Source organism: Cyanistes caeruleus, chromosome 2, assembly GCF_971803275.1.
Source record: "Cyanistes caeruleus chromosome 2, bCyaCae1.hap1.1, whole genome shotgun sequence".
In the NCBI taxonomy this organism is placed as follows: domain Eukaryota; kingdom Metazoa; phylum Chordata; class Aves; order Passeriformes; family Paridae; genus Cyanistes; species Cyanistes caeruleus.
Window position 1 is genome coordinate 94,939,192 of NC_141702.1, and position 13,999 is coordinate 94,953,190.

Sequence of the window (13,999 nt, forward strand, 5' to 3'; positions counted from 1 at the left end):
GGCTGTTTACATATAGTGGTCCATGCAACTATATATGTAGAGCTTTCTCCTCTAGTGAAAATAAGGTTAGAACTCTTCTCTGGTGTTTCTCTTTCTGAGAGACTGTGTCAAAACTTCTAATGCTGCTGCAAGTGTGTGATAGTGTCTTTATATAGGTGTATGTGTGTGTATTTGGCTAAATGACATTCTGAATTTCAGAGAATATACACTTGTAAAATGGCCAGTTAGCACTTACCTGTAGAGTGTTTACTTTAGATTTTATATACTTGATTTGGCAGTACAGTTTTCTTAAATGCTGTAATAATTTAAAATCTGCAAGACTTGGAATGAAATTCTAGCCACATAAATTCAATGTACTGAGGAAGATTGGAAAGTTGTCTTTGCATTTTGATATTTGGTTACAGAAAGTGTGTTCTTCACAGGTATATCATGGTGTGCTTTAGAGAAAACAACCCCCTTCTTGGAGCCCTTCACAGCACAGGTGTTTCTGCTGGTGCAGTCAGTCACTTCATACTTGCTGTGTCTGCATCCTAGCTTGCCTGGCTAAGGTGGGATCAGCTGCGAGCTGTTCCCCAGCCCCAGTGCTGTTCAGCACTTGAACTGTGCCCTGGGATCTGCCTTCCACCCAGGCAGTGACTCAGGAGAGGGTCGCACTTCCAAGCACATCCTCCCTCTGCTCCTCTGTCATCACAGAATGATGTTAGTTGGAAGAGAGATGAAGGAACAGCTTGTTCCAACACCCCTGCCATGGAAAGGGACCTTCCACTAGACCAGATTGCTCAAAGCCCTATACAGTCTGTCCTTGAACACTTTTGAGGGACAGGGCATCCAGAAATTCTCTGGACAACCTGTTCCAGTGCTTCACAGTGAAGAATTTCTTCCTAATACCTGATCTACTCCTGCCCTCTGTCAATTTAAAGCCATTCTCTCTTGTCCTATTGCTACACACCCTTATAAAAAGCTCCTCTGCAGCTCTCTTGGAGGCACCACCCTGAGGGGCACATTGAAGACCTGAGTGCTGTGCTTGGTTTAATGTGAATTGATTGACTAGAACTTTGGACAGCAATGAGTTCTGTAGGCCAATGATTTTTTTTTATTAAATAGCCACTTCTTTTTTTGTTGTGCAGTCAAATTTGCAATGTAGATTTGTTCATTCCATGCACTTTTAAAGACGCTGGAGTGTAGTGTGTGCTTTGTAGTTCTGTTTCTTTCATGGTCATTTCTTTTTTGACTTAGTGTTGCTACAGATTGCAAATCATCTGAAGTAGGTTTTTGCTGTAGTTGATTGTAGGTTCCAATGTCACATAAAAAAACAGGATGTCTTGATATGAAGCTATATATATTCTGATAGTTAAGGCAGACATGAAAATCAAAATGAAAATCAGAGTAAGTTACATGTACAGTTAACTGAAATTAATTTTGAAATGTGATTAAGTTGTTTGTTGTGGAGGAATTATCTTCTGTCCAAAGGAGTTACAGTAATAATAGTGGTACTTTAATATATACATACATATATACATATTTACATATACATACATACATATATATATATGTCAGATACCTTTTTGGTCTGTAGTACAATGCTGATTAAAGTTGTTACTGCTTGTTAATCAACAAGACACTCGTCATTAGACGTTTGATGAGACTCTTCTTATCAAATCCATGGTATTTCAGGCTTTTCTTTTTCTTTTTTTTTTTTTTAATTCCCCCTCCCCACCAAACCAAAGGATAAGGATGATCAGGATTTGCCTTTGAGGCTTTGAGGCAATTTGCCATTTGACTTAGAACAAGCTTCAGTCTTTAGGGTAGTAAAAAAGCATCATCCTGTTTTATCTGAAAATGCAATTTTTTTATCTGGAATAGAGATGTTCCAGAGTCCTTAGGAAGAGTCACCAATGTACTCAGGTGTAGGCAGAAAGAAAGAGTAGGAAGTGGGGAGAATTAATTTCCTCTGCTTCTCACCTTGGTGGAGGAGGTTTCAAGAAGGAAAAGCTTCGACTCTTTAATTAACAAAGAGGGTTTTAAGCAAGGCTGAAATGGTACTGTGCAACCTGACGATATTTATGTTTCATAAATAGAGTATATATGTATATATTTGCATTTTGGGAGGCGGGAAGCTCCTATGTATTTATAGTGTAGTGAAGGGATAATGCATGTGGAGGAAAATACCTAGATGTCAACACAGATTTTCTGTGGAGTTAACTCATGCTGCCTGGAATTTGAGAATGAATGCTGCCATGTTTTCAATGTTGGTTTAGATCTATTTGAAAAGAAAGAAAACTCTTCTTGCCATCTGCTTATTACCTTGTCTTTATTTTCATTTATAGCTGTCAATAGATGTTAATGGCTTCAAACTCTGGAAAAGGGAAACTTACCTTTTTAATTGCAATAAGATGAAAACTGTGTAGATGTTAACAGGTTATGAAGATGCCTTGTTGGCTACAAGGCAGTCAACATGCATGACTGCTCTCTGCTTTTCCTTGTTTTTATTGCAAGTTGAGTGTTCAGCACTTCTCAGTAAGTGGTTCCTTGCACACCTGAAAGACACTGAGTAAAATCAAATTAACTTCTAAAAACACTTAGGTTGGTCTATTTTTTTTCTTCTAAATTATATGCTTTTTTCTTTAATGTTAAGATTTTTAAGACCCTAAAGAATCACATTTAACACTGAAAAGTTAGAAGAAAACATTAGATAGTGAATGCTGTTATGGAAACCTCTCTTTTCATAATATTATCTCTAAATTAAATTACTCTGATAGTACCTTCCTTTTCTCTAAGCTGCTTTTGAGTTGTAGCTTCAAATACACGGAGTACATCATAAGAACGTGATTCCTGTTATACATTCCACTCCTGGCAGGCTAACAGTTCCAGTATTTATAAGTTAGCACCTGAAAAGTCTGTCTGACATCAAGGATGTTTTGTCAATCTTAACAGCAAGCTTTTTAGACATTTTCAGTGGATCATACGAAGCTCTGTAGGACTTGTGAGATGGGTCAGTGTTGCCCACAAGAGGAGTGGCCAGTCCTGTTTTGAGGTAAGCCAAAATAAACATTGGTGGTACTAACGTGGTCAGGCTATAGTGGCACATCAGTATGGTAAAATGGGATAGCTCTTAGGTGAGTTCCCTGGAGTGGATGCTCCCGGTTACTCCAGCCCTTAAACACTCGGTGCCGACTTGGAGACGCACCGGCGGCAGAATTCCCTTGTGCCAGCTGAGGTACAGCTCCGTGTGAGGGGATGGTGACCACGGCCATGGCTCCAGGAACGCTGAGCCCCTTGTGCTGCCTCCAGCAGGGATACGCATGTGCAGCTCGATTCACAAAACCAGCCTCGCTGTGCTCTGTGCTTCTCAGACTGCATGCTGTGCGAGGGTTGGGATTTGCTTTATCTTGGCTCTTGTTAGTGATTCCCTAGTGGATTTTCTCTGGCAGCATTGGCCGGTTGCAGCTCTTCAGCTGAAATACTCTATCAGTGACATTGAGGTTTCATGAGGTGACTGTACTGTTGAAATGCCTCTGGTGCTTTTCCTCTGGCTCCTTCTGTGTCACCTTTTTCAGCCTCCATGTTCCCTCCATGCCATCTCAGTTGTTCTGGTGAATGCTTTTGAAGTAGTTATTAAGGATTTATTGCAGCACATTGCCTTGTTAGGGGTTATTTTTTTAAGGAAAAACATCCCTTGCCCTTCTGTGTGCCAAAAATAGGCCCCATTTATTTTGTTCGACTTTTTGTTTTTTAATACTCTGGCTCTCTTTTTTTTTTATTGATTTTGACAGATTTAGAAGACCTAATCTTAGAACTGTCTTAAGAAAACATGCAAAAGTTCAGGCTTACTCAGATAACCGTTACGACTTTTGCTGATTAATAGTTCAATAACAATATACTTTTTTAAAAGTTATTTTGAACAGGCTCCCCAAGTGCCTTTATAACAAGAATAATGATGATAAGACGCTATTAATTTGTAAGTTGAAGGTAAAATTCATGAAAGTTGTGTACAGAAACAAATTGAAAACAAGCTCCTAAACAAATCTGTTTCCCTCTGTATTACTGCTTTATTTACTCTGTCTGTTTTTCAGGTCTAAACTAAATCTCTAAAATTTCCTGTAGCAGAAAATAGGGACTTTTCTTCTCAAGGCTGAGGATGCTCTCTCTCTGTATGATTTCTGCTGGTATTAGGAACACAGTGTGTGTCTTTTTTTGATAAAATACCTAAAATCTAAAGAAACATTTTTACTTCAAGGTCTTGTCTATACAGAGTCAGAAGAGCAATAGCCCACATAAATCCCAGTCACATTTCTGGGGCCTAAAACACAAATCATTGGTGGACAAATGTGTATCTCTGTTCTCTGAATAGGGATTATCTTCACAACATCCTGTCTTAAGTCAGCACCAGAAAATAGAAAAATGAATGTGGTAAAATGACCTGAGTGAAAGTTTACCCAAAGTGAAACACCCTAAAAATATATATGCGGGCCCAAGGTAACTCCAGTTCATTTGTTTTAAATATATTAGGGTCATAATATTAATGTTTGTTTCTACCAAGTGAATAAAATGCATTCCATGAAACAAAAATTAATGTGAACTAGGCACATGAGTAGGTAATTTACTTTATGCTGTAGTGATAAAAGTTTTCATTAGTATGAATAGAGGTAATTATTCTGTTTTGATCTGAGCATGTTATACATATCCCTTTTTCATTAAATTCACTGTGCAAAGTAAAAAGCAGCTACTCCTCACAGAATACTCAGAGAGAAAATGTGGATTATTGCAGCTGAAATTAAGCATTTACAGTACATAATTTGTGGCAAGAAACTAGCGATCATAGTGTTATAGGCAGTGGTTGAACAGAATTCTTGGAGACTTTCTAGATATATATATGCATATCTCTTCATTTTAGTTATCTATGTTTGTGTATACATACATATATTTGTATGTACATATAGTCATATACACAGTTTAGCGTCCTAAAAAAAGTTTGTTAAAAGTAATTATATGTAAAATAATTATTTCAAACTTAGTTTTAGATATAGTTTTATATACATGTGTGTATATATATATCTAGGTGCATTTGTCTGTGTGTATCAAAGTTGAGTGGTGATTAATGTGTTGATACAGGTGCCAGGTTGTGTCTGTGATGTTGGGTTCAAGTGCTGGTCACCTGTTTTTATTCTGAGCCCACTGTATGCATACTTCTCTGTCTAGCATCACAGCAAAACTGTTCTTGCTAAAGTATTCTTCACAAGTTACTTTATTGAACTGTATGTTGCATAATTATTCCTCTTAAGTCATACTTTTCCTGATGTATTTGTTCTATGCAGGTGCTCTTTCCATACCTGATCACACAAAGAGTGTAATAAATAGCAAAACAAGAGGTAGAAAGAAACTTGTGCTTGAGAGATCAAAGCAAATCAGACCATGCAGTCCTTTGGAAATCTTGGCTAGCTCTCTTGTAAATAAAAGTGCCTCTAAAGCAGAAGGTATTTTAACTACTGTATTTACACAGGTTTTGATTGGCAGTTCAGTTATTAACCTCATAAAAACACGACAATGTAAACTAGTACAAATGTTTATTCTAGCACTTCTGTCTGAAGGAAAATGAAAACCAAGATATAGTGGCATATTCTTAGTTCCTTTTAAGTATTTATTTTAGGTCTGTGTAGCATAAAAGAATGTTTTTTCAAGTCAGTGAACTTAAACTATTTTGCTTACTGTTCTGGGATTTAAGTGTTTTCTAATTACTAATAAAACAAATGTTAGATTTATTGAAGGTACAGAGTCACCACATCTTTATTAAAGGCCCAAACCCCACATCTTTATGATGATGCTTCTTTCCCCTTCATAGTGTTTTCCATTTCATGCAGGGTAAAAATGACATCTGAATTGCTTTTTTTAACATTTTTGTAACATTTGATTTGATGAGGTTACAGAAAAGTTGTGCCTTCTTGTCATGGAAGAGGTGTCTTGTATCATGTTAGGTTTAGGAAAGTATGCAATAGTCTTCTGTATCCTTGCTCTTGGGCTTATTAGTCAATGCATTACATCAGGTTTTTTTTTACAGTTGTTTTTTCCAAGCTTCATTGTGGCCTCCCCACAAAATTACATGGTCATTTTGCCTTCTGTGGCAGCACTGAAATTCTCTTTTGCGTGTGAAATGTTTTATTGAAAGCAGTTCGTCATGAGTTCTGAGACAGCATGTGATTTTAGGAATTTAACCTTTAGGCATATTCTTTAGAACAAAATTGCCTGAGACAAATTAAAATTTGTATATAACCTCTATTTCTAAAGGAACTTTCCTGCTGCTGTTGTCTCTGTCTCTTAGTAAGAAAATAGTGATGGTTCTCTGGTGACTATCCAGAGAGACTGATAATCAAGAGCTTTCATAAATACATGATACTTCTGAAATAACATTTTAAGTGATTATTTTCATATCTACATCAAGCTCGTATTTTAAATACTATCGTACAATGTGGCAAAAATAATAGTTTATGCTGAATTGAAGACTAAGTTACTAACTTAATAAAAACTGTTAAATCTCAAGAATTTTGTTCTGAGCAGGATTTATTGTTTACTGTACTTGTTTTGGCTTATGATGGCCAGCAAATGCAGGAAGACAAGAAAAACATTGATCTTGTAAGAAGGCAGTGTTAAAACCATGGTGACAAAGTGGGAAGGTAGCTAAGTGGAACCATACAAATTGTAAAGGGACTTCTTTGTCCTGTTTCCTGGATTCCCATTGAGAGCATGACTGCTAGCAACCCTACATCAGTTAAAACCTCCAAAGCTTCAAGGATATTTCATAACTGTTCTGAGTACTTCCTTTGCCCAATTTAAAGCTTGCCCAGTTTAAAACTTCCAAGCTATGATTTGTAATCACTGGTCCTTTCTGCACTCTCTGCAGCTATTGCAAAAAGATTATTTGCTCTCTAGTCTCTGATTCCTTCAAGTGGTTGTAGGCTGCTGTAGATCTATCCTGGACCTCCTCTTTGTCAAACAGAACAAACCTGGCTCCTTCAGGATCTTGCAGGACATGTGTTGTAGGCCATGCCCATCTGAACAGCTGTTTGCTGGACCCTCTCTTGTTCCATAATCTCTTCTGAGCTTGGCCACCCAGAACTGTGATGGAGAATGCCGTGTGTAGCCTCACTGATCTGTTGGGGCTCTCGTTTGAATGAGCACAGTCCCATGTGTAGTTTGCCCTGTGAGCAGTGAGGATGTGCCCTTGACTCACACTGAGCTTGGCATCCACCATAACCCATATATTTTTTTCCCTTGGGGCTGCTGCTTTCTGAGCCAGTTGGTTTTCAGTCTGTGCTGATGCTCAAGCTTATTCATCCCAGGTGCAAAATCTGTTGTTTTATGAATCCTTCTCCTTACTACCACTTTTGAATAATTTCAAATGTTATATATTTGCATTTGTAGTTGGATAATATTATGCTGTTTTGCTGTGTTCTAAAATTCAAGATAAAATTACCCCTTGAGTCAAATATAGTAAATTCTTTAAGTTTTGCTTCCCCTGTAGCTAGAAACTTTGTGTTTTCTGTACCTTTATTGCTGTTACTCATCCTGTCATGCCATGATTGTTATATAATTTAGTCCTATTAAAGAAGCAAAAAATTAATGTAATTCTTAAAGCATGTCTTTACCATAACCTCAACATAAATCAATCTGCCAAACATTTTTTCTTGGTGTGTTTTTCTGTAGATGAAAAAAAGTTTCCCATTTATTTTGAGCTTCTGCTTCTGAAATTATCTTTGTTAGCAGGGAAATAGGCTTCCTACGTTTTGAGACAGCATCTAATTCTTCAATATGTGATAAGGGTGACCAGGGAAAGAATAGGAATGTTCAAATGGGCAGGTTATAGCTAACCTAGTCTAGTCAGGTTAACCTAGTTTGGTTGCATTGTGGGATTTTTTTCATAATTCAGTGATGTCAGAAAAAGCAAATATGTAAAATGTATATTGTCTATATAAATATGTCGTTTTGAATGACAATTTTGCCAAAGTCCATCCTGGTTTTCAGGTTCTTTCAGCAGCAGTTGTCCTTGCATTGCCAGGAGTAAATTGGGCTCTGTTTCTGCATTACTGCTCTTTAACATAAAGGATCATCTGACATATGGTTAATGATTCCAATATAAGGATTGATGTAACAGAAGTAGATTTTACAGGAGACAATTAAAAATACTTAATTTCATCAAAACTATGTTCTTGGTGCTGATGTAAATGTATCTTGTATATATTTTTTTCACATCCCAGTTCTAATTTTTATTTTTAAATATTGTTATTTTTCCATGTCAGACATCTGGCCATGCATTTTTGTCAGCTGACATGAGATGTTAGCAATATTTGTGTTTCAAAAAGAGCACCAGAAACGCTTGTTGTGCTTGGAAGATCTCACCTATACTCTATTCAAATATGAACATATTTGCTGCAAATGTTCTTTTACGTGTCAGTTACTAAAAATAGCTTACAAGGTTATAAAGCTTCGTTCTTCTGAAAAATAAATGAAAGAACAGAAACAGGTAATCTCTGACACATGTCACAGTAAAATTATCTGTATGCCCTAGTGTCACAGCAGAATTTTAATCTCCTGGAGTGTTCTCTTAAGAGTACAGCACAGTTTTAGAAAGAACATTGCAGCATACATGGTTTTATTCTTAAATGTATTTTTAAAATGAAGTTAAATAATCCACCCACTTGTTACATATAAAGGTGGAATATTTTATTAGAAAATTAAACATAAATGTTAACCCTTGAATTGTGTAGCTTCAGGTTGCTACTGAGACAAACATAATGTGTAATCACTGGAGTTGTCAGTTTCTAGCAGCATTTATGAATTGGTTCTAGAAGTTTGTTGTTACTGATATCTCCACATGCAAAGCACATGAAAACTTTAAAGCACATGATTCTTGGCTTAATTTAAGCCACTCCAGGTTCTGCTCTGAAAAATGAAAAAGCCAAAGAACTGGTGCTAAATGAATGGAAGAACTGCTGACACTCGAGAATATAATAAGGGCTTCTGGGTTAGGTTGTTTCAGAATGAAGTAAAACTGACTTTGGTGTCTTTTCTGAAGAAGCATTATCAACACTCTAAACTGTGTACCATGCTTAAACCAGACTTTCCCTTCAAGTTTTATAGACTTACAGTCTGCTTTTTGGTTTGGTTTTTTTTTTATTATTATTATTTTTATTTTTTACCCCTATCACTAGTTGGTTTTTTGGAACTTAGCTGTGACTCAGTTGTTTTCCAGGTGCTTATTGCTAGCTGTTAACTTCTGTCCTTCCTGTCATCACATGCCTTCAAAGTAACTTCTTGCCAATTGATGTGACTTGTATATTCTGTAAAGGATTTTTCTTCCCCCTGCTTTTGCCTGCTCCAGAATCTATTTAGGAGGAAGAGTTTGACTCAAGGGCACATAGAGAATTGTTAGGAATGGTGGGTGTTGGTTGATTCTGTATAACATGGTACAGAAGATACCTCTGTATTACCGTTTCTTGTAAATGGAACATCTTTTCAGGTGGGGAGAACTGAATGAAAATGGCAAAGAAACTCGTGTGTCTCTACATAAACATTCTTTGTCAGTCTTTCTTCTGAGTGCTAAACCATGACTGCTGTGTCTAGCCATCAAAATGAAATCTTCTGTAAATGGATTGTACTCTATCATCTGGCTTTTGTGCAGAATTGTTTGCATGAAAAAAAGTTAACATTGTTAAACTGGAAACTCTCTGAGACGTTAATATTGCATTTTTTTAAGTACTGCAATATTGTGCATGTATACAGTTTTTCAAATTATTTTTACAAGTGAATTTAGTAGGATGAGTGCTTCCATCAGTTTCTCTCTTGGCCTTTCTACATCAAGCATCATTTAAATTATGTACTTAAATGATATTTTTCAGTGGGGAGAGGGATTTTATTGTAAGCATCATCAGCCCATTGATAGCTTTTCTGTTTCATTGCTCTACTTCCTTTCTCAGTAAATAACCTTCCACCAGTTGTGTAGGTCTCAGTAATGCTGTTTGAAATTCTGGATTGTGAAATTGTGCTTCTTTGAGTTATGAACAGGAAAAAAGAAAATACTATTACAGAGTCTGTGGTTGAACATACTGTTAAAGATGATCTCTGAAGCAATAAAAAATAGTTTCAGCTGGAATGGGGTAAAATAGTATCTTAAGGCTGTTCTCTATTTCTTCTCTTATAAACACATTTTAGGGGAGTAGATGTAAAATCTTATGATCTGCAGAATGTTTGGTTTAAGAATTTAATTATGGTAGCTCTGTTGCCAAAAACCTGTGTTTGAACTATGTCAGTGACTAATGGGAAGGTAGTTATCTGTATTTTTAATTTAAAGCTGTTGTTTCCTGTCAGATCTGTTGTAGAATAGGAAGAAAAAGTTTGTTTCATGAAGACTGTTGGCAGTGGCTTTTGGGTTGTTTTAGTCCACATTTACTTGACATGTTCTTTCATAGATACGTCAGGGACGTCTTTTAAAGGTATAGATAGCTTATTACTTGCAAAGCATAACTCACATTTGTGTGTATGTGTACATGCATGAATCTGTATCACTAGCATGCATGGGACATATCTCAAAATGCTAGTATTTGTTTTTCAAAGGAGTTTGGTTTTTGATGAAATGAATATAAAATATGTGGTTCAGTGTCATGAACAGTTTTGAAGAGCGGAACCATTGTACTTTTTTGTTGTTTCACAGTACACAAATAGTTGTGTGTACATGTTTCCAGGAGCAAAAAGCATGGTCAGCATTAAAAAATGAAACAACTAAATTTCTTTCTTCCATACTGTCTAGCTGTTTTGCTTCCTGTTTATTCCCAGCTGTGCATCTCCTTGCCTTGATATCCCCAAGTAGTGGATTCACACTTAAATCAATGCTTTGTATGTTGAGCACACCTTTTAATTTTGCAGCACTTCTGATAATGTGTAGTGTTTCTTTCTCCCCTCTGAACTGGAGATCCTTTAACTGTCTGCTCAGACAGTTGTGTCTTCTTTTTTCTGAAAATGCCTGTGGACATCTCTGCAGATAATGCCTGTCAGTGGTTTTGATTAGGCTGCCTTCTCCCATCAGTAAGCTCAGAAGCAGTAAAGCAAGTAGGAGGTTATGTAGGTTATGTAAGTTACCCACTTCAGTAGTTATAATTTTCTTTTCCTGTCAAAAAGATTTATGAAACTATGCTAATTGCAAATAATTTTGAGGCTGTGTAAGGATATTCAGTTCCATTATTTAATATTGATTCAAATGTGTCTGCTGAATTTTTAATACATGAAAAATGGACCTAAATGGACGTTAAAAGTACTTGTGAGGTAGTACTTGTATGTAGTCCTCTCTTAAATCTCTAAGCATCCATTCCATAGGAAACTTGACTCCAATTCTGCTTGTTGCACTCTGTAGCACAAGAGATGGAGATGTCACAGCATTTTTGGGTAGAACTTTTTATTTTTAAATACTGAGTACTTAATGTTTTGCATAGGAAAATTCAGTAGGATGGGCTGTTTGACCTGATAGATCTTAGGTTTTGTGCTGTCTCTGGCTTTGCCTCTTCAGTTTGCTTTGTACTGTAGGTGCAAAAAAGTTGAGGTAGTTTTGAGGACACTGTTAGAAAAAATGGCATGGGTGTCTTCTGCTTGAATAACCAACCAATTATTATCAATATTGATGTTTTGAAACAGTTCTCATTAGTGCTTCAATTTATATTAATTCACAGTTTTAATGCTTCCATGTGTTAACTTCTGAAATCTTTTTTGTAGATATAACAGCTATTGCAGATTCCTTGCTTTTAGTTCTAGCAGTCCACTACATTGCATATATATTCACAGAATTTTTTCTTATGTGCCTTGGGAAAGTTTCCTGTCCCTCTTTAAACATTTGTTTCCACCTAACAGTCTGGTTTTGCTTTGTTTATTCTGTGGCCTGTGGCTAAGGCATGTTATGTTAGCTGAGTGCTGGAAGGAGCTGTGCTGATGTTTGCCATGTGCTCGTTTACTCGTGCGTGATTTTTTTTGTCTGCTTATTTTTACGCACATTCATTCTTGCCATCTCATCGTGTTCTTTTTCCAAACCTGGATGTGTCTGCTTATTGGAAGCTTTGCAATGGAGTCATGCTAACATGGAACATTTATCTTGGTTGATCTTGTGGCAAGCAAACTCTGCACTTGGCTTTGTTTTTCTAAATGATGGCCTTTCATTTATTTATTTGTAAAGGAAGTCTTTTTTATCTGCATACCATATATGTCTAATTAGAGTTTCCCCACGGTAACATTCAAGTGGTTCTTGCTTCGATGATGCTGAATGGTTTCGTATAAACCACGAAGCCATCCTTTATCTGATCAAAAGGTTGTAAAACAAATACAGATTTCTACTTGCGTCTTTTTAGCTTGGATTGATTTGCTGTTGCAGCTTTAACCGTGCTGCCTTACTGGTTCTGGCTAGGAATGAGTTCATGAGGTGTTTGTGTGTTGCTGTGTTTTGAACCTGGTTCCTCCATCTACAGGAACAGAAATGTGGCCTGCAGTGTCACTACTGCCATGTGCTGGAAGCAGCAATGTGGAAAGAGGGACTAGAATGGAAGCTCAGATTCTTCTGCCACTGCTGTTTTTACAAATCTTCTGTGAATTACTATTCTGAGGTGCTTTTTAGTGTATCAGCAAGCTATGAGTATCTGTTAGTACATGTCTATTAAGTATATTCTATGAGTGATTTAGGACATCTTCTCTTGTTCAACCAGAATATTGTTAAAATAGTGTCAGAATTCAAACTGCTATATCTTTTTCTTTTTAGTGTGATTAAGGGGCTAAGATCCCTTTTTCCCAGAAAGGCCTGATCAGTTTAGCTGTCAAAGTGCTAGTGAGCACACAGAGAGAGACAGTTACTTAACTTGTGAGAACTGCACTATATTACCATTTTTCATGAAAACATACTGCCTCATTTGAGAGTTCAGTGTGTGTGCTTGGTGCTTCTGCCTCTCCAGCTTCACTGTAGCATCAGAAATACAACAAATGAACTGATACTTTGACTGTAACTAATTACTGCAGAATGCTAATTATGACTCTTCATCATTTTTTTTCTGTAGAATGACAGGACGGGAGTTTTTCTCTCGGTTTCCAAGCCTTTATCCATTCCTTCTCACGCAGTTAGAGGTTGTAACCAACACTTTGAACAGGTAAGATGATGTCTGAGAAAACTCTGAAATATGAAGTAAAGTGAAAAGGTTAAACTGAGTTGTGTCACTTACATACCCTAATGCCATTTTATGCATCAGTGCTTCTTGAAATGATACAGTTCTAATGTTTTTGCTAAGGCTTTTTTCATTTAACTTTGGCACATTGCATTAAGTCTCTAAAGGTTGAACGACTGCTGACTAATTAAGAGTTGCTGTGTTCTTAGGATCAGATGTTAAGGAACTTACAATTTTCAGGGAAACAGAACCCAGGTGTTTGAGTGTCTCACATTTAACAATGAGGTTTCCCAGCTTGTTTAAGTGATACGGGGTCATAGGCCTCTAGTAACACCACATGAACACTTTCCAGCCTGTGGCACAGTGACTCTGGGAAGGTCCTTGATCTTGTTTTAAAGACTCCACAAATGGTGGCTGAGAGCTACAATTTGATCAATGCAGATGATACCATTTGGGATGATGCTGTTACCTCCAGGTTCATGAACTTTGAAAGTAAACCAGTGCTGGCTTTGTTTTTCCTTAAAATGCTATGATATAAACTGTGGAAGTTGAGCAGCTGATTTATGGGTGAGGTTCAGCTGACTGTTTAATGGGCCTAAGGTGGACACTTAGAAGCAGGAGTTTCACCAGTCATTCCATGTTTTGCAGTCTCAGGTCTAAGAAAAAAGGTTGTGTATTGCACAGCAATCCATGCTACCTAATGTTATAGAAGGTGACAGTGTCATCACTGGCAAATTTTGGGAAGTTCTTCAGTTGAGAAAATTGAAAACTGCTGTTTCAAATGTTGGTCATGAATGCTTTTTCAATGGGGATTAATA

General features: G+C 36.9%; 1 protein-coding gene across 2 annotated transcripts in view; it reads left to right on the top strand.

The window, feature by feature from the left end:
• The window catches only part of THADA (THADA armadillo repeat containing), a 152,142-nt gene that overhangs the window by 37,587 nt on the left and 100,556 nt on the right, over positions 1-13,999 (top strand). For both annotated transcript variants that reach the window (XM_086878437.1, XM_086878438.1), the window contains exon 27: positions 13,077-13,166. In XM_086878437.1, coding sequence (XP_086734563.1) covers positions 13,077-13,166 — 90 coding nt within the window. The remainder of the gene's footprint in view (positions 1-13,076; positions 13,167-13,999) is intronic.